This window comes from Pagrus pagrus (genome assembly GCF_965226575.1).
Source record: "Pagrus pagrus genome assembly, chromosome: 7".
In the NCBI taxonomy this organism is placed as follows: Eukaryota; Metazoa; Chordata; class Actinopteri; order Spariformes; family Sparidae; genus Pagrus; species Pagrus pagrus.
The window spans coordinates 931,265-948,404 of record NC_140191.1 but is presented as its reverse complement, the minus strand read 5'-3'; the positions used below and the strand labels follow the sequence as shown (position 1 = coordinate 948,404).

The window sequence follows — 17,140 nt, the reverse complement described above, 5'->3', positions numbered from 1 at the left end:
TTTTTTTCTTTCCAAATTTTGTCGTGTCCATAAAATTTCTAATGCAACATTCTTCTAAATGCTTTATGGAAACACGGCTGTTGTCGTGCTGGGAGATCTGGTGATATCAATATTAGTAAGAATATTAGATGTATTATACCAGTATACATTACCATGTGTAAGTCTGCTTAATTGTTTTTATTGCGATTTTCTTAGAAAGATTATCACGCATTAGTTTTTCATGCCACTGAAATCAAATATATTATTATGAAATAAAGTCAGAAAGAAGGTGGGAAGGCAAATCAGCTGTTTCTCAGATCCGATCTCTGACAGACAGTCACTATCATCTGTAGGTGATCAGACGTCACCAGCCGACTGCATGGGTTGCTGTGGTAACAACGCAAGTGTGGCCTTACGACACTGTCACAATCACTTAACAGTCCCATTGTCAAGTTTCAGGCAGTTTATCTCAGCGTGACTCCACAGGCTGTTGTTCGTTCTGCTCAGCTGCTCTGATGCACTTCTGTCACTCTGGATTTGACGCTGTTGCGTTTCGTGCTGCGAGTCAGACGAGAGACGCTTTGAGATCTGAAATGAGCGTCTGGAGAATTCAAACCACCTGAAATTTACTTTGGATCCGATTTGCAAAACTCACGTTATGTGTTTTTTCGTCCAGACTTCCTAAAATCAACTGGACACAATCTGGATGCCAGAAAAGGAGTCTGAACAGAGCCTGTGATGTTCTTGTGTCTGAATAGGATCAAATCCCTGCAGCAGGTTCAACATCTGCTGAGAAGATTGAAACCAGCAGAGTGGAGGCATGTTACACTGTCGCATCCGGATGGACGAGTCAGGTGTCCACATACTTTTGGCCATGAAGTGTCTGATGTCTGTATCTGCATCTATAATAAAGATCTGACGTCACTTATGAGATGATGATGTAATAAAGAGCACATGTAGTTTATTAAACAGCTGACAAACACACACTTCCATCACTCCAGCGTCCTCGTCTCACTCTACTGTTTCTTCTTCACCACGTGGGCGCAGTCATATTTGCCTCTGACCACTTTGAGTTTGACTCCGGGCAGATCCTGAGTCCTCCCGCCCTCCACCAGCACCACGTTGTGCTCCTGCAGGTTGTGTCCCTCCCCGGGGATGAACACCACCGCCTCCTTCCCGTTAGACAGCCGCACTCGGGCGCACTTCCTGTTGGCAGAGTTGGGCTTCTTGGGTTTTCGGATCATGGTCTTCAGGACCACCGCCTTCAGCTGGGGACGGCCAAACGTGGCGCCGACAGTTTTAGGAGGCGGCTTGGGCTTCCCCTGGCGGTGCATCTGGTTGAGGGTGGCCATCGTCCTGGAGAGGATGGGAGCCGTCCAGGCAGAGGCATGCTGGGACGCTGCAGACAGGGAAAAGTTATTAACACGTTAAAAATGTAAAGAGACAAGATTCTGATATAAAATGCACAAAATGAAAATGTTAATCTTGATTACAGTCATTGATTGATCCCCGCACATGTTTGCAGCTCCGTTTCCTGCCTGGTTCAGGATGTTTTCTGCTGAAATGCTGTGACACCTTTGTTATAATTTAGCTCCGATCATTGAACCACGAGAGTTTGATGCAGATCAAAGCTGTTAAAGTGCTTCAACTGTGACAATCAATGGGACGTCCACTGCCAGAACCAGGTTCCTCAAAATGTCTCCTGCTAATGCTAAAGAAACTGGTGATGATTGATAATATGTGCAGTCTGCTGCTTTAACATGACATATAATTGTTGATATGCACAGACAACTTCCCCCTTATGAGCACTGGCCCATTACATTCATATAAAAGCTGTGTCAGTCGGGTTGGGGGGTTATGAAAACGTCCAGAACAATTGACTTTTTCTTGATGATTTGGCCGGTTAACAAGCAAATTCCCCTGAAGAAGGTAAAGAGACAAAACACCACCCTCTCCACAGACCAGCATGCACCTGAGGTAGTGTGCAGGTGTGCAACCTCACCTTGTAACAGTGACGTCAGCGCCGGCCTCAGGCTCCATAACAAAGACATTCCTGAAACAAACCAGAGGAGATTCTGAAGTTCAGCGTTTGTGATGACACGCACAGGGAAACATTGATCAGCTGGTCTGATTGTACAAGTGAAAGACGTTATTAACAAAGATGCTCGTCCATGATCTGTTTCACTTTGTGAGACTGCTCAAGAGATCAAGAGACAAACTATGAAAGCACTAAAGACACATGCTGTAAAATCCTCCTGAAGACTTTCAGAAGGATTAATTAATGAAGGCATCAATAAATAAATCGTCTGTCTTGACAGAAGTTACTGATTTACTGAGTAAGACTTTAATTTGTCTTTGTTCAACACTAATAGGTCCCAAGATCCACAGAAACACACACCAGATCCTTTCTGCTGGTCCTGTTGCACCAAACTCTGTTTAAAAGTTGCCTAATTATTGTGACTTTGCCCACCTGTACACACGCCGGTGGAATATAACCAACACATTTAATTAACAATCAATTCAAGTACAAAATGGTTTCATCCATGAAATCACATCTACAGTCCATATGTCGCCTCTAGACGTGGAGGTGATGTGACTCGTGTTGTAGGTCTCATAGTGTTTAACTCTGAAGATGACTTGATTTCAGATGTGCTGGGTGAAACACACGTATGCCGAAATAAAAGGCGACCCTTACTGAGTTTTATAATGTCTCAAGTTTACTTTGTCTCCTCTCTCTAGCCTTCTGAAGAGCGAGGAATGTTTAAATACGACATTTAGTAAATGGAGTCTGGTGTAATCTCCGCTATACTAACGTGACCTTAACCAAACAGGGACGCTACAGGCTACATGTAGTTAACACCGAGCTCACCGAGTCTCAACGTGCTAATGCTAACTCATCCTATAGCGTCACATACAACACGGCTAGCTAACGTTAGCCAACACACAACACGGAGGTTATGGGGACGTTACCGCTCTACATACCGGCTCTGAGGCCGCAGACCAGCAGCCACCGCCGGCCGACTGTCAGCGAGGATCCGGGGAGAAAAACACAGTTTATAATCCAGAAGTTCAAGATGTTTATCGCATTTCGACTGAAACATGAACCAAGGACATTTTCATCACAGCGTGAGCGACAAGAACGTCAAGATGCCGGAAGTGATGACGGCGACACTGAAGTGCTTCCGGATTTCCTCTCCCACCAAAATAAGAGACATTTATTTAATCAGACGAAAGTTTTAATTTTTGAATTTAACGTTTCGGCTTTGATTCTGAGTCGATGGGTCACATGACCTGTTCATGTTCAAATCAATTAATTACACATTAACAATTTAAATAGTTGTGTCGTATTAAACCACTTCAGTAGCTGTTGAAGGGGGTGGAGCAGCCGGTGTGCAGCCGGTGAGCAGCCGGTGAGCAGCGGTGAGCAGCCGGTGTGCAGCCGGTGAGCAGCCGGTGTGCAGCCGGTGAGCAGCAGCCGGTGAGCAGCCGGTGTGCAGCCGGTGAGCAGCCGGTGTGCAGCCGGTGAGCAGCAGCCGGTGAGCAGCCGGTGTGCAGCCGGTGTGCAGCCGGTGAGCAGCCGGTGTGCAGCCGGTGAGCAGCAGCCGGTGAGCAGCCGGTGTGCAGCGGTGAGCCCCCTCAGCTCCCCCGCCAGAGACTTCAGTCTCCGCCTGGAAACACACCAGAGTCAGTCTGTATCAGACTAATCATACAACCACACCCTCGCCTGTTCTCTATTGTTGCACTGTGTGATCCCATCTTCATATTTATTTATTTATTTATCTTTCATAATTGCACTAAAATGTTTCCTTATTTTCTTTTTTGATGTATTGTTGTTGCTATGTGTGGTGTCCCTGATGCTTTGGAAGGCGCCTTTAAATAAAATGCATTATTATTGTTATTATTATTATTTTCACTATTTGCCAGCATGAAGGTTTTGATAATAACATGAACTTTGTTTCAGTCCACAGTACTTTACTGACGGTCCCTCAGTGAGACATCAGTTTCAGACAGCAGCTCACTAAATCACACCGTCATCATTAGGTGTGTGTGTGTGTGTGTGTGTGTGTGTGTGTGTGTGTGGACTGGGTCCAGTGAGAGTCGTTGAAAAGAACCGGATCATTGACGAGCATCGCCCTGAAGCTCATCCACAGACGTGACAGCTCATAAAAGTTCTCTGGAAACTTTGTGTCGAGGTCAGATGTGTTTTGGGAAACAGCTCCGGCTGCTCTCGGTTCACATGTTCTGTTGGAACCACTTGGACCCTCCAGAACCTCCCTCTGCCGCTGTGTGAGCCGGCTCCCTGTAAGATGTACTAATAGCATGAGGTATAAATACTCTGTTACAAGTCAAAGTACTGCATTGAAGCTGTTACTGACTATAACAGAACTCTTCAGATGTTTTGTGTGTAGAAGTATGACTCTGTAAAGTAACTACAGCTGTCAGAGAAATGGAGTACAGAGTACAATATTCCCCTCTGACATGTAGCGACAGAGAAGTACGTGAAAAGTACTTCACATGTGTACTATGAAGAATCATCTGGATATTATCTGAAGTACATTAAGTAGTAGTTAAAGTAATAATAATAATCCTTCAGTCTGATGAGTCATAAATCTGACGTCAGCTTTATTAAGGTCATCATGTTGTGATCAGATAAACCTGAGCGGAACAATTCAACCTGTGAACTCACAAACAGGAAACAGTTTAGTTTTAAATGTAAAGTGTGAACTGAGTCCACGAGTGTTTTATTAATGTTTGCTGAAACGTTTTTTCAGTTCGATAATGAAAAGGACTTTTTATCTGGACGAGCAGCTCCGACTGCTTCAGGTGGACAGTTTGAACCTCGTGATGTCTCCATGACGACAGGCATGATGAAGACTGAGGTGAGCTGAAGGTCCAGTCTCATTTCCATCAGAACACTTCAGACTGACTCCAGAGTTTCAGCCTCCTGGACGATGTTCATGTGTTTACTGCGGTGTGACACTGACAGACGGCAGCTGTGAGTCAGAGCAGATACCAGCAGGTCCACAGATCACTGATGGAGGAAATCAGTCCTGATAAGAGTCCATCTGAACTCTGCTGCCAGTCGAAGGTCTCGTCCTTCACCTCCGGTCAGCAGATCTCTATCAGAGCCCCGGTTACATATTAAACCTGCAGGTGAGCAGACAGGTGAGCAGACAGGTGAAGCCTCTCTGAGCTGCAGTCAGTCGGTGTGAAGATGAAGATGAAGCTGGAGCTCTTCCTGGTCGTCACGGCGGTGGTCTGTGCCACCGGCAAGCCCACGAGCAAGGCAGCGGCAGGGAGGAACAAGCTGCTGCTCGTCTCCTTCGACGGCTTCAGGTGGGACTACGACCAGGACGTGGACACGCCGAACCTGGATCAGCTGGTGCAGGACGGAGTCAAGGCCAAATACATCACCCCCCCGATGCTGACCATGACCTCCCCGTCCCACTTCACCACCATCACTGGTACCACACCATTCATTCATTCATTCATTCATTCATTCATTCATGTACTTACTTTTTCTAAGGAAATGATCATGACTTCTGCAGTTGTAGTGATACAAACAGTGACAATACTACAACTAATGACACTACGAGTATTCAGATCCTTTACTGCAGTGAAAGTACAAACACCATACTATAAAAGTACTGCATTTAGAATGTTATTTTCAGTAAAAGTACTAATAGCATGAGGTATAAATACTCTGTTACAAGTCAAAGTACTGCATTGAAGCTGTTACTGACTATAACAGAAAACTTCAGATGTTTTGTGTGTAGAAGTATGACTCTGTAAAGTAACTACAGCTGTCAGAGAAATGGAGTACAGAGTACAATATTCCCCTCTGACATGTAGCGACAGAGAAGTACGTGAAAAGTACTTCACATGTGTACTATGAAGAATCATCTGGATATTATCTGAAGTACATTAAGTGGTAGTTAAAGTAATAATAATAGTTTGTATTTAATTTATTGAAAATAAGTTTCTTTGGAAGTAAATTACGTCCATAAAGATTTGATTATTATAAACAACTGAACTTCTGACTGTGAAATTTAAATCCAACAGAAATATTTGACTTGTCGTTGTCGTCGGTGTCCTGAAGGCTCGGCTCTGAATCTGATCTGAATGATTTAGTCTGATAATGAATTTACTTTATGACACGCAGGGAAAATTAAGACAGAGACGTTCACAGAGGAGAAGATTTCTACGACTTGAGTGTTATTTCACTTTAACATCGAGAGTTCAGTGGTGATTAAAATGTGGTAACACTTCATGATGAGACGTTCGTCTGCTCACAAGGTCGAAATCTTTACGGCTTTATTTGTTCAGCCGAGTGACACGAAGTCACGACGCAGGATTAACTGATAATAATAATAATTATAGCTCGTGTTGCATCAGAACAACAACTCGTCTTACTTTGGACCTCTGGACTCGTGGCGTTGTCGGGCCGAGCCAGATGTCCCGTCCTGCACTGCAGTTCCTCTTGACAGTTTTACAGCGGACATTTGTATCAGGGTTGCATAATGAAGCAAATAGTCGGATATGATAAGATATAATTTATTGTCCTGTCGTAAATGTGTTCCTCTGCCTCCAGGAAACAGGTGGAGGGAAAACAATAAAGAGAGAAAGATAAAGTCACAACAACACAACAACAACAACACTGCTGCCAACACCAACCAGCATCTTTGGTTAAAGGTGAACTTTCAGTCACTACCTGAGCCACCAGCCTTCAGTCCAGGCTGAGTTAGCTGACAGGAGCGCTAGCTGCACGGCTGGCTGACCTGTAAATACTTCATATAATCTGAATTCACCTCCATCGAGTCCCAGACAGACGTCTCAAACAAAGCTCGTCCACTGAGGCCTGAAGTCACACGTTTAAACTTCCTGTTCATTTTCAGCTTTTTGCTGTGCGACTCTTAAAAGTTTTGAAGTGTAACCCCTCCTGTCCTGTCCTGTCCTGTCCCTGTCCTGTCTCTGTCCTGTCCTGTCCCTGTCCTGTCCTGTCCCTGTCCTGTCTCTATCCTGTCCTGTCCCTGTCCCTGTCCTGTCCTGTCCCTGTCCTGTCCCTGTCCCTGTCCTGTCCCTGTCCTGTCCTGTCCTGTCCCTGTCCTGTCCTGTCCTGTCCTGTCCCTGTCCTGTCTCTGTCCTGTCCTGTCCCTGTCCTGTCCTGTCCCTGTCCTGTCTCTATCCTGTCCTGTCCCTGTCCCTGTCCTGTCCTGTCCCTGTCCTGTCCCTGTCCCTGTCCTGTCCCTGTCCTGTCCTGTCCTGTCCCTGTCCTGTCCCTGTCCTGTCCCTGTCCCTGTCCTGTCCCTGTCCTGTCCTGTCCTGTCCCTGTCCTGTCCTGTCCCTGTCCTGTCCCTGTCCCTGTCCTGTCCCTGTCCTGTCCTGTCCCTGTCCCTGTCCTGTCTCTATCCTGTCCTGTCCCTGTCCCTGTCCCTGTCCTGTCCTGTCCCTGTCCTGTCCCTGTCCCTGTCCTGTCCTGTCCCTGTCCTGTCCTGTCCTGTCCCCCGTGCGTAAGGCAGATGGGTGGAGGATCACGAAGTCGTTCACAACATGATGTTTGACGACAAGACGAACCTGAAGCTTCCTCACAAACTGACGCTGAAAAAATCATCGTGGTGGAACAAACGAGTCCTGCCGTTATGGATCACAGCCCAGAACCAGGTGAGACATCGATAGAGATGATGAAGCAGCTGGAGATGATTCAAACATCAGATGTCTCCATGCAGCTCGTCTGCTGTGATCACAGAGATCACAACCTGATCTGAGGTGACTGAGTGATGTGAGTCTGCGGTGACTGAGTGATGTGAGTCTGTGGTGAGTCTGTGGTGACTGAGTGATGTGAGTCCAGGTGACTGAGTGATGTGAGGTGGCTCTCGTGCTCGTTAGAAAGCAGACCGGCTCTTAAAAGGTTCACAGGTTGAACCGACTCCGAACCAGCATGAGCACCAGCCCAGAACCAGTACTTGGTTGGGTTTGGTTGAAGGGGGATGAATGGATGCTGCTGTGCGTCAGTGTTGTTTACAGTTTGTTTGTTGTTGTTTACTGTTTGCTTGTTGTTGTTTAGGGTCTGAAAACCGCTTCCTTCCACTTCCCCGGAGGCGGCGCCAACTACAGCGGTCAGGTCGTCGACCGAGCGCTTTTTGAGGAGTTTGACTTCCCGGACGACAACGAGACCGAGTGGCGAATGAACATCGACAAGGTGATGAGCTGGTTCTCCGAGGAGGACTTTCACTTTGTGACGCTGTACTACGGCGAGCCGGACAACGTGGGCCACGCCAAGGGACCGGACCACCCGGACAGGAAGAAGATCATCAGGCAGATCGACCGCACCATCGGCTACCTGAGGGAGGCCATCACTCGCCATAATCTGACCGACAGCCTGAACGTCATCCTCACCTCTGACCACGGCATGACCACGGTCAAGAAGCGACCCCAGGTGGACGAGATCATCATCAACAAATACCTGGATCTGTTCAAGTTCACCAGCTTCGAGATCCTCGACTACGGCGGGTTCGGCATCCTGACGCCGAAGAAGGGGATGGAGCAGGAAGTGTTCGCCGCGCTGTCCAAAGTGCCCAACGTGACGGTCTACAAGAAGAACGACTTACCTGAAAGCTTCCATCTCGCCAAGAGCGAGCGGCTGCCTCCCATCGTGGTCGTCGCAGATCTGGGATTCAACCTGAACTCTGTGAGTTACTGAAAGTGACCGACCGTCAGATGGTTTCATGTCGTTTAGTCTTCATCGTATATATGTTTATATTATTATAAATGTTTTATCCACAAAGGTTTTATATTATTAAACTATTTAAACATCAGCTGTCTCTCAACCTGCAGCAGCTGTTTGAACACACTGTTTACACTGATTTCACCATTTACACTCAATTTATGAAAGAAGAAACATTTTATTGATCTAAACATGTCACATTTTACAAACACACTAACCAGTAACCAGTATAGGCGACTTCTTTGTCCCAGACTCCCTTAACAAATGTGTCAGTTTAGTGAGTTGTTGAGTTGGAGACACTTTATAAACTGTGTGAAACTCTGTCTCTGACTGATTCTGACTGATTTGTTCCTTCTTGTAAATTCAGCAAATGTTCTGCATGAACTTCTTTCTGTCTTTGAGCAGAAACATGGAGTCTGTTTGTCCCAGTGATGGACGGGTTTGTCTCATACAGAGCAGGAAGTGACATCAGGAGCCTCATTTAGAAACTTTCTAATTAAAGTTTTGACCTCTAACTTTCTTTATCTGAGCAGTTTGAATTTGCAAAAACAAATTGAAGCCGTCCTAAAATCTTTCCAGCTCCGTTCGAGGGCGACGTGACGCGAGCCGTCAGTCAGGTCAGAGGTCAGATCAGCCATCAGAGCTGCAGACTGACGACATCTGACGTCTTTGTGCTTCTTCATCTTTTTGTTTCCCACCAGAGATTCATCGTCTACGTCAACAAAGGCGATCACGGCTACCACAACGCAGAGATGGACATGAAGATGATCTTCAGGGCCTTCGGGCCGGACTTCAAGAAGAACTTCCTGTCTGAGCCGTTCGACAGCATCCACATTTACCCTCTGATGTGTAAACTGCTGCAGATCGAGCCGGCGCCGCACAACGGATCACTGAGTGTCACTGAGAACCTGCTGCTGGGCCCAGAGGGACCCGCTGGAACAGAGGGACCAGAATCTGGTAATTACTTCTTATTATTTATTATGTTTCAGACATTTCACCTCCAAACTCCGACAGAACTGTTCAGGCCATCAGCGTTTCACTTCACATCAGAAATTTGAGAAGTTTCTTTGGACAAATGTCGGCTGGAACTAGAGGTGGAAAGTAACTGAGTACATTTACTTATGTACTGAAAAACTATTTTGTGGTACTTGTACTTCACTTGACTCTTTCCATTCTGATACTTTATATTTCTTCTTTACGACGTTTCACAGAGAAATATTTTCTTTTTACTGCACGACATCGACTTGAAGAGCTTCAGTTACTGATTACTTTTCAGATTGGATTTTATTTTCAAAAGAAACGTGCTGGTCCGGGATTAAACTACTGCTTTTACAACTGTTTGGCTTGTGGCCTCTGATAAAAAGTTTTTTGACATTTCACCTCTAAACTTCTCACATGGTTTCATTTAAGTAACTGAAAGAGGTCAAAAAAAGTCTGAAAACAGATGACACTTTTTTTTCTCTCCCATTAATCACACGACGACACCTCAGATTTACCTGTTGGCCCTTTGCAGGGGCCCGACCCAGAGGTTGGGAACCACTGGACTGAACCAGCTCCAACAGTAACATGAAGCTCCAACCAGAACTTGATGGGATCTGGAGTTTTATCTCGTTTGTTAAAAATGTGAAGGGCTTAAAATAAAATATTATGGTCTGCAGTGGACTTTTGTTCATCTTGGAAGATGTCTCAGTACTCGGATTACTACTGTCAGTACTGTCAGTGTATCAGAGTACTTCATATGATCAGAGTAACTACACAGTACCGTGTTTGTTTTCAGGTGGATCACATGGAGCTCGACTGTCCGTCGCTCTGCTGCTGTCGATGCTGCTCTTCATGTTCAACGTGCTGTAACGGACCAGGATCAGACCGGACCCAGGATCAGACCGGACCCAGGATCAGACCAGTTCACACAACAATGTACATTCAGTCATTAGCTTGTGTAAAGTGGGTGCACCTGACGTTCATCAGCGTGGAGGCAGGAGGTGATGATGAGTTTATGTTATTGGGACTTTATGTTTCATGGACTGTTTGTGATATTTATACACAATAAAAACTTGATCGTGTGCTTTTCTTCTTGTTATTTAGCTGTGAAGTGATTCTCAGGTTTGTGATGCCGTCGATGAATCTGATGAACGGCAGTTTTTTACTTTTGGCTTCGAGCAGATTTCTGAAATAAATGTGAAGATTTATTTACATGATGTTTTGATTTTGTAAAAAGAAAAAATAATCTGTGTTAAGTCCTGAGATGGAGGACGAACCGGTTAATAATTATTAATATTAAATAAACATTTATACGAACAAAAATGTCTCAACTGTGAACTTTTTATCAACAATATATTCTTGAGTTTGGGCCTCAATTCACATGCAAACTCTTATTTTATTAATTAACAATCAACGCTTATTGTTTAACAGCATCTTCATAAAATAATGTATAAATGAACACCTTGGTTAACGTGAACTGTTAACATGTATTATTACAGCATTAACTAATGTTAAATCATGTTCTCTTACTGTAAAGTGTCATTTTTTATATGAACACTGAAACTTTTAATATCTGGAGGCTTCGTCCACACTGACGGAGACGAGAGGACAGACGAGTCAGGAAACATGCAGCCGTGTTGCAGACATCACGTCTTTATTCCTAATTAAATTACAGAGTAGAAAAGTGTCTCCTGAGCGAACGTGTCCTCGCACAATGTTTCACAACCGAACATCTGATTTAATGATCAAAGTGTCAAATCTGAGACTGATCGTCGTCAGAAAACTGAATTTACTGAAACTCGAAGGAGAAAATATGACGACATCCATCAGTCGGCCAGCGCAGGCAACGAGGTGAGGCACAACAGTGACACACACACACACACACGCTCACAGACACACACACACACACACACACGCTCACAGACACACACACACACACACACACACGCTCACAGACACACACACACACACGCTCACAGACACACACACAGACACACACACACACGCTCACAGACACACACACACACGCTCACAGAAACACACAGTCACACACACACACAGACACACACACACGCTCACACAAACACACACACACACACACACGCTCACAGAAACACACACAGACACACACACAGACACACACACACACAGACACACACTCACAGAAACACACACACACGCTCACAGAAACACACACAAACACACACAGACACACACACACTCACGCTCACGCTCACAGAAACGCTCACAGAAACACACACACACACACACACACACGCTCACAGAAACACACACACACGCTCACAGAAACACACACACACACACACACACACACACACACACACACGCTCACAGAAACACACACAGTCACACACACACACACACACACACAGACAGACACACACACACGCTCACAGACACACACACACACACACACACACACACACAGACACACGATCAACTTGAATCAGCACGTTGGATTAAATAAACCTCGGCGGTCAGGAGCCTCTCCTGCTTCATGAAAGCAGAAACTGAAAATTAAAACAATAAAATTAAACTTCAGCTGTTTTTCAGATTTATCAGTCTGGAAAATCAGACGTCCACCGAGTCCGATGCTTCAGGAGCCAATCACAGCGCAGCAGCAGGCCGCCCCGGTAGAAACCGACCAACGACACCTGGGGAACCGTTTCCATCAGCGGCGGCCGTACTTGCTCCGAGCGGTGGAGCCTCCGTGTTTCACCATAAAATGATGAGAAATTAAACGTCGTCTGAGAAAACGCAGCATGGCGAGGTGAAGCCTGATTGGTCCTCCCACAACCTTTCACCTCCAGGGCTACAGCGTCCCATCAGTCACAGCAGTGGATCATAGCGAGGTCTCCGCGTCCACGACTCTCCGGCCGTCCTCGTTCTCCACGTTTATCTGGACGCTCGGCAGCTTCTCCTGACTGGAAGACATGAAGACAACTGAGCTGAGACACCGGATCAACACTCAGACTCGTCTTTAAAACCACTTCAGAAAACACAGCTCAGTGATTCAATCTGACCGATGAATGTTTGAATGTTTAAACTAAAAGTCTGGACATTCTGACGGACTGCTCCTTTAAGTGTGAGGTCTTCTGCTGTTCTCTGGGTTTTGGACGGTTTGATGACGTCACGTTGACATTTTACAGCCTCAACGACTGACGGATGAACAGAAGAATCATTAGTTGCAAAGTAAGTAAGTAACCTGAAGGGTCTCAGTCTGCACTCTCTGGGCCGGGGACTCTGATCGGACCTATAATCTGTTCAAGCGGCTCTGATCCGACTCCTCACTCTGACTACCTGTTCAAAGGTGACATCACGTTCGTACGTTGGATTGTTTCCCTTCACTCGTCATCACTCCTCTAACTGTGAACCTGATGTGCGACCTTGTGTGAGTTTTCAGTCATGTGCAGTTCACCTCAGTTCACCTCAGTCCAGAGTGACTGAACCAATCACAACAGGCTCAGCCGGTGATGTCACAGAGCCTCCGGTGGGTTTTACCTGTTGATGCGTCTCAGAGCTTTGCTGCTGTCAGAGTTCATGGAGACGGATTTCCAAATGCCGCTTTTGGCCATTTCATCTGAGATGTTCACCTCCGACGGGTCCACACTGCAACACACACACACACACACACACACACACACACACACACACACACACACACACACACATTACTCTCTGCTGCAGCGTCTGTTAACAGGGGTCGTGGTGTTGTGACGTCATCGACTCACCGTCGTTTCAGGTCTTTGATGGGGAAGTTGATGTCGTACACCGGGTCGTCCTCCACCTCCTCCATCATCCGCCGAGCGTCCTGAAACAAACACACATCAGCGGTCGGCGAGGAGGCTTCAGCGGAGTCGGTCTGTCAGAGCCTAGTGTGACGACTCACCTCCTTCTCCTTCTTCTTCTTGTCGTCGTCCTTCTTCTTCTTGCTCTCTGGGATCAGGTCGTCCAGCCAGCTCAGCTCTCTCTTGGCGAAGCAGAAGTCCAGAAGCTTCCGGATGAACACCAGAGCCAGAACCTGCAGAGGACACCGACAAGACACTAGTTACAGCCTTGAAGTATTAAATAAGTGAAACGTGTTCTCTCCGTCGTCTCGGTCCGTCTCACCATCATGGGGAAGACGACAGCGGCTGCTGAGGCCTTGATGGTCCAGAGGACGATGAGACAGGACAGCTGCACCACCGTGAAGACGTGGACCTTCCACAGAGGGACGTAGCGCAGGTAGATCAGGTCCGGCTGGTGTTTGGCCGGCATGCCGAACAGTTTGATCCGGTCGAACAGCTGCAGGACGGACAGACGGACACGACGTCAGAGACGGTAGCTACGTTCACATGAACCCTAATAATCAGAATCACACAGCTCATGTTAACGCCTCAACGAGAAGAGACGGTCTGACCGCAGTGACTGAACAGACGGAGATGTTGATACTGATATTGCGATCAACAGGAAAATATTAACTATGTAAACGCTTCTGGTTTGATTTTCTTTCTGCTCATCCGACAATTATCAGACTGATATTCAGCATTTATCTGATCATCTGTGTCTGATCTGTCTATCTGTCAGATTCACTCTGATGCAGCTTCCTCTCACGCAGCGTCCCGCCCACAACCATCTGACCGATTAGTCAGAAATACAGACGCTTTAAACACTGAATATCTGAATCTGCAGAAGAAGGAAAAACTCAAGTAAAGAGCCTCCACATTAAACCTAAGAACTTCACTTGTTACTTTTACTGCAAATGAAAATCGGTTCCAAATATCAGGTTTCAGTCTGATTTCTAATCATCAGTATCGGCCATGAAAACGTCGCATCGGTCGACCGTTAGTCTTGAAGGAGTTAAAGACTGTTGAACGACTCGACAAGTTGTTCAAATGTGTTTGTCAGGATGAACAAAGTCAGAACTGAACATCTGACCAAATCAAGAGCCGCTGCAGGAGTGTGAAGGCAGCTGCTGACGATACGAGACCAACAGTGAAAACGACCCGACAGACTGATGAGAGCGACGGTCGGTGAACGTGAGCTGCTGCGCTGTCGTCTGAGGCTTCTGCTCATACTCAGGAGGACAGAAGCTTCACTGGTGGCTTCAGTCTTCACAGCTCACACCAGCTCAGTAAACATGAACATGAAGCAGGTACGAAGGAACAAACTGAATAATCTCAAACTTGCTGGAAACACAAACCGTTATCTCATCACCTTCTCAGCCTCCATGAAAACAGTAAAGTTGGAATCAGAATGATTTCAATCAGATTAAAGACATATTGTCCCTGTAAGCACAGACTGGTGGAGCAGGACAGACAGAGACACTGAGACAGACCTGAATGCCTTTGAGCGAGGACACTCCCATGTAGAGGAAGACGCCGTACAGGACCGGCATCGGGATGAACTGACGGACAGACGGAGAAACTTCAAGTTAGAGGGGAACATAAAAAACAAAATGCATGAAGTGCTGCTTGGGTGTAGGAAAGGTGCTCTTCAGTTCAGGGATCCAAGTAGAACTTATGAAGAAAGTTCTGAGGCACTCGAGAGGGTGATGATTAAAAAGCCTTTATTGGTACATGGCTAATCCAATAAAAAACATGCCAACGCGTTTCAGCCTGAAAGGCCTTCGTCAGGGCGTCCTTGCCCTGACGAAGGCCTTTCAGGCTGAAACGCGTTAGCATGTTTTTTATTAGATTAGCCATATTAGTTATTACTAAGTAACTAGTTTTTCTTTGTTTCTTGACCTTGATTTTTTTATTAGGAAACAAACAACTTCATGTTTTCATTTAATGCTGAATCTACAAGGAGAATGATTCAGAATCTGTCGTAAAGTTCGTTAAGTTTCTCCTGACACAACTCTTAAAATCAACACATTTGTTAATGGAGTCTGGTGAATATTAAAGTGTCATCTGAAGTCTGAGCGCAGGTTGAAGAATAAAGGCTGAAATGTTGGGACAGTTCAGTTTAGTTAACATGTCAACAATTATTTGACATGTTAAAAGGTGAGGGTCAGGCGTGGCGCTCACCTTGAGGGCGGAGGTCATGAAGACGGAGCAGCCCATCAGGACGAAGATCATGAAGCCGGTGACTCTCTGCTCTCTGATGCCCAGGAACTTCGGCTGCTCGCCCGGCGCCGCGCACTCCGACTCCACCTTCAGACTGTTGACGTGGGAGATGGAGAGCACGGTCGCTGCGACGAACCACGGCAGGCCCATGATGGAGCACACGCCCAGCATCACCGCCACCACCAGCAGGTCCAGGTGGTAGCCACAGCCTTTCTGCAACCGACACACACAGAGGGAGGGTTTATCACCGAGCCGCCGGTCTGTGCTCACCTGCAGCCCCGTCAGTCGTCCTGACCTTCAGCTTGTTCTCCTTCCTGTTGACGATGACGGCGGTGATCTGCTGGTCCATGAAGATGAGGATGGTGCAGAGCAGAGCGGGGACGGCGGCGGCCAGCAGCGTCCACCAGGGGTTCGTACCGAGCGGAGAGATCAGCCAGCCCCGAGTGTTCGACGTCGGCTGGACGGACAAACAGCAGCGTTACAGTTCTGACAGTGAAGTCAAGTATTAATACTTTAACATCAGCTGTTGTAAAAGTATTAATACTTTAATATGAGCTGTTGTAAAAGTATTAATACTTTTACAACAGCTGATAATTAAAATGAATATCTGCATTCAATATTATCGAAAGTAAAAATATAAAAAATCTACAATCAGATTTGAATATTAATCAGATATTAGCATTATACCTGTGTTGTGTGTTGCGTGGTACTGAGAGGTGATATTAGTGTTACATGTATATCAAAGTGATGTTGAGCCTTCAGGCGTCGTCACAGTGAAGCTCCTGGTCATCACATGTTTCTGTCACATTCAATCTGCTCTTTCAGTCTGGATTTGTTTTACACGAGATTAAAAAGCTCTTCGTTAACAGAGTCCTGGTTTACGACCGGCAGCAGCACAGATACACGGTCGCAGACATAAAACAATCGCAACATTATTATTATGAAATCGTTTGTTTAGAGGAGGACGTTTCAGGTTACAGCTCCTCTGGCCTGACTCCCTGATTGGCTTTTAAAGATCTCTTCATTGTTTCTGTCATTGATCCGACTGATGTTCGAGGTCTCCACTCATCGTTTTTTAACCCTGGAAACTGTTTTAAACAGCATCTGTCCACAGAGTTACATCATGTTCCCCTAAAGCACAAATACAGCAGCTGATAAAGCGCCGCCCTCCGACCTGTTACCTCACCGGCCCACAGCTTCAGCCACCCAACACCTGACCAGCTTCAACAGCAGGAAACTCAATCTGCTCTCATAACCCCACAAATGTATTCAAGAACAGTTCCTGCATAATCTGATTTTAATACTTTATTTTATTAATCAGTTAATTTATTTATTTATTTAACCTCGAGGGGAAATTCACGTCTCAGCAGTGACGAACTCCATAAAG

The 17,140-nt window shown here is 46.1% G+C and overlaps 3 protein-coding genes across 7 annotated transcripts in view; 1 reads left to right on the top strand and 2 right to left on the bottom strand.

The window, feature by feature from the left end:
- Positions 1 to 923: 923 nt before the first annotated feature.
- On the bottom strand, positions 924 to 3,174 carry mrps12 (mitochondrial ribosomal protein S12). Its single transcript, XM_084357852.1, has 3 exons — positions 2,962 to 3,174; positions 1,982 to 2,032; positions 924 to 1,378 (listed from the first exon to the last, which is right to left on the bottom strand). Exons 2-3 carry the CDS (start codon positions 2,028 to 2,030, stop codon positions 996 to 998), a joined length of 432 nt encoding a protein of 143 aa, XP_084213978.1. The 5' UTR covers positions 2,031 to 2,032; positions 2,962 to 3,174; the 3' UTR covers positions 924 to 995.
- Positions 3,175 to 4,886: 1,712 nt separating this feature from the next.
- LOC311259588 (ectonucleotide pyrophosphatase/phosphodiesterase family member 7) lies at positions 4,887 to 10,767 on the top strand. The gene is made up of 5 exons (XM_084356822.1): positions 4,887 to 5,444; positions 7,496 to 7,641; positions 8,045 to 8,668; positions 9,406 to 9,661; positions 10,482 to 10,767. The coding sequence occupies exons 1-5, from the start codon at positions 5,195 to 5,197 to the stop codon at positions 10,553 to 10,555; spliced, it is 1,350 nt and encodes a 449-aa protein (XP_084212948.1). The 5' UTR covers positions 4,887 to 5,194; the 3' UTR covers positions 10,556 to 10,767.
- A 550-nt stretch (positions 10,768 to 11,317) lies between these two features.
- LOC311260161 (sodium bicarbonate cotransporter 3-like) overlaps positions 11,318 to 17,140 on the bottom strand; it is a 51,076-nt gene continuing 45,253 nt past the window's right edge. For all 5 annotated transcript variants that reach the window (XM_084357686.1, XM_084357689.1, XM_084357685.1 and 2 more), the window contains 8 exons: positions 16,049 to 16,210; positions 15,715 to 15,966; positions 15,024 to 15,092; positions 13,817 to 13,990; positions 13,596 to 13,727; positions 13,438 to 13,517; positions 13,208 to 13,315; positions 11,318 to 12,630 (listed from right to left, as the gene is read on the bottom strand). In XM_084357686.1, the coding sequence (XP_084213812.1) occupies positions 12,549 to 12,630; positions 13,208 to 13,315; positions 13,438 to 13,517; positions 13,596 to 13,727; positions 13,817 to 13,990; positions 15,024 to 15,092; positions 15,715 to 15,966; positions 16,049 to 16,210 (1,059 nt within the window). In that variant the 3' untranslated portion in view covers positions 11,318 to 12,548. The remainder of the gene's footprint in view (positions 12,631 to 13,207; positions 13,316 to 13,437; positions 13,518 to 13,595; positions 13,728 to 13,816; positions 13,991 to 15,023; positions 15,093 to 15,714; positions 15,967 to 16,048; positions 16,211 to 17,140) is intronic.

What these genes read in the sequence shown, in the direction of transcription:
- mrps12 (XM_084357852.1), bottom strand. Translation starts at nt 2,030, where the DNA reads ATGTCTTTGTTATGGAGCCTGAGGCCGGCGCTGACGTCACTGTTACAA. An exon ending in GCTGACGTCACTGTTACAAG is followed by an intron (nt 1,379 to 1,981) that starts GTGAGGTTGCAC and finishes CCCTGTCTGCAG; the next exon opens with CGTCCCAGCATGCCTCTGCC.
- LOC311259588 (XM_084356822.1), top strand. Translation starts at nt 5,195, where the DNA reads ATGAAGATGAAGCTGGAGCTCTTCCTGGTCGTCACGGCGGTGGTCTGT. An exon ending in CCACTTCACCACCATCACTG is followed by an intron (nt 5,445 to 7,495) that starts GTACCACACCAT and finishes CCCGTGCGTAAG; the next exon opens with GCAGATGGGTGGAGGATCAC. An exon ending in GGATCACAGCCCAGAACCAG is followed by an intron (nt 7,642 to 8,044) that starts GTGAGACATCGA and finishes GTTGTTGTTTAG; the next exon opens with GGTCTGAAAACCGCTTCCTT.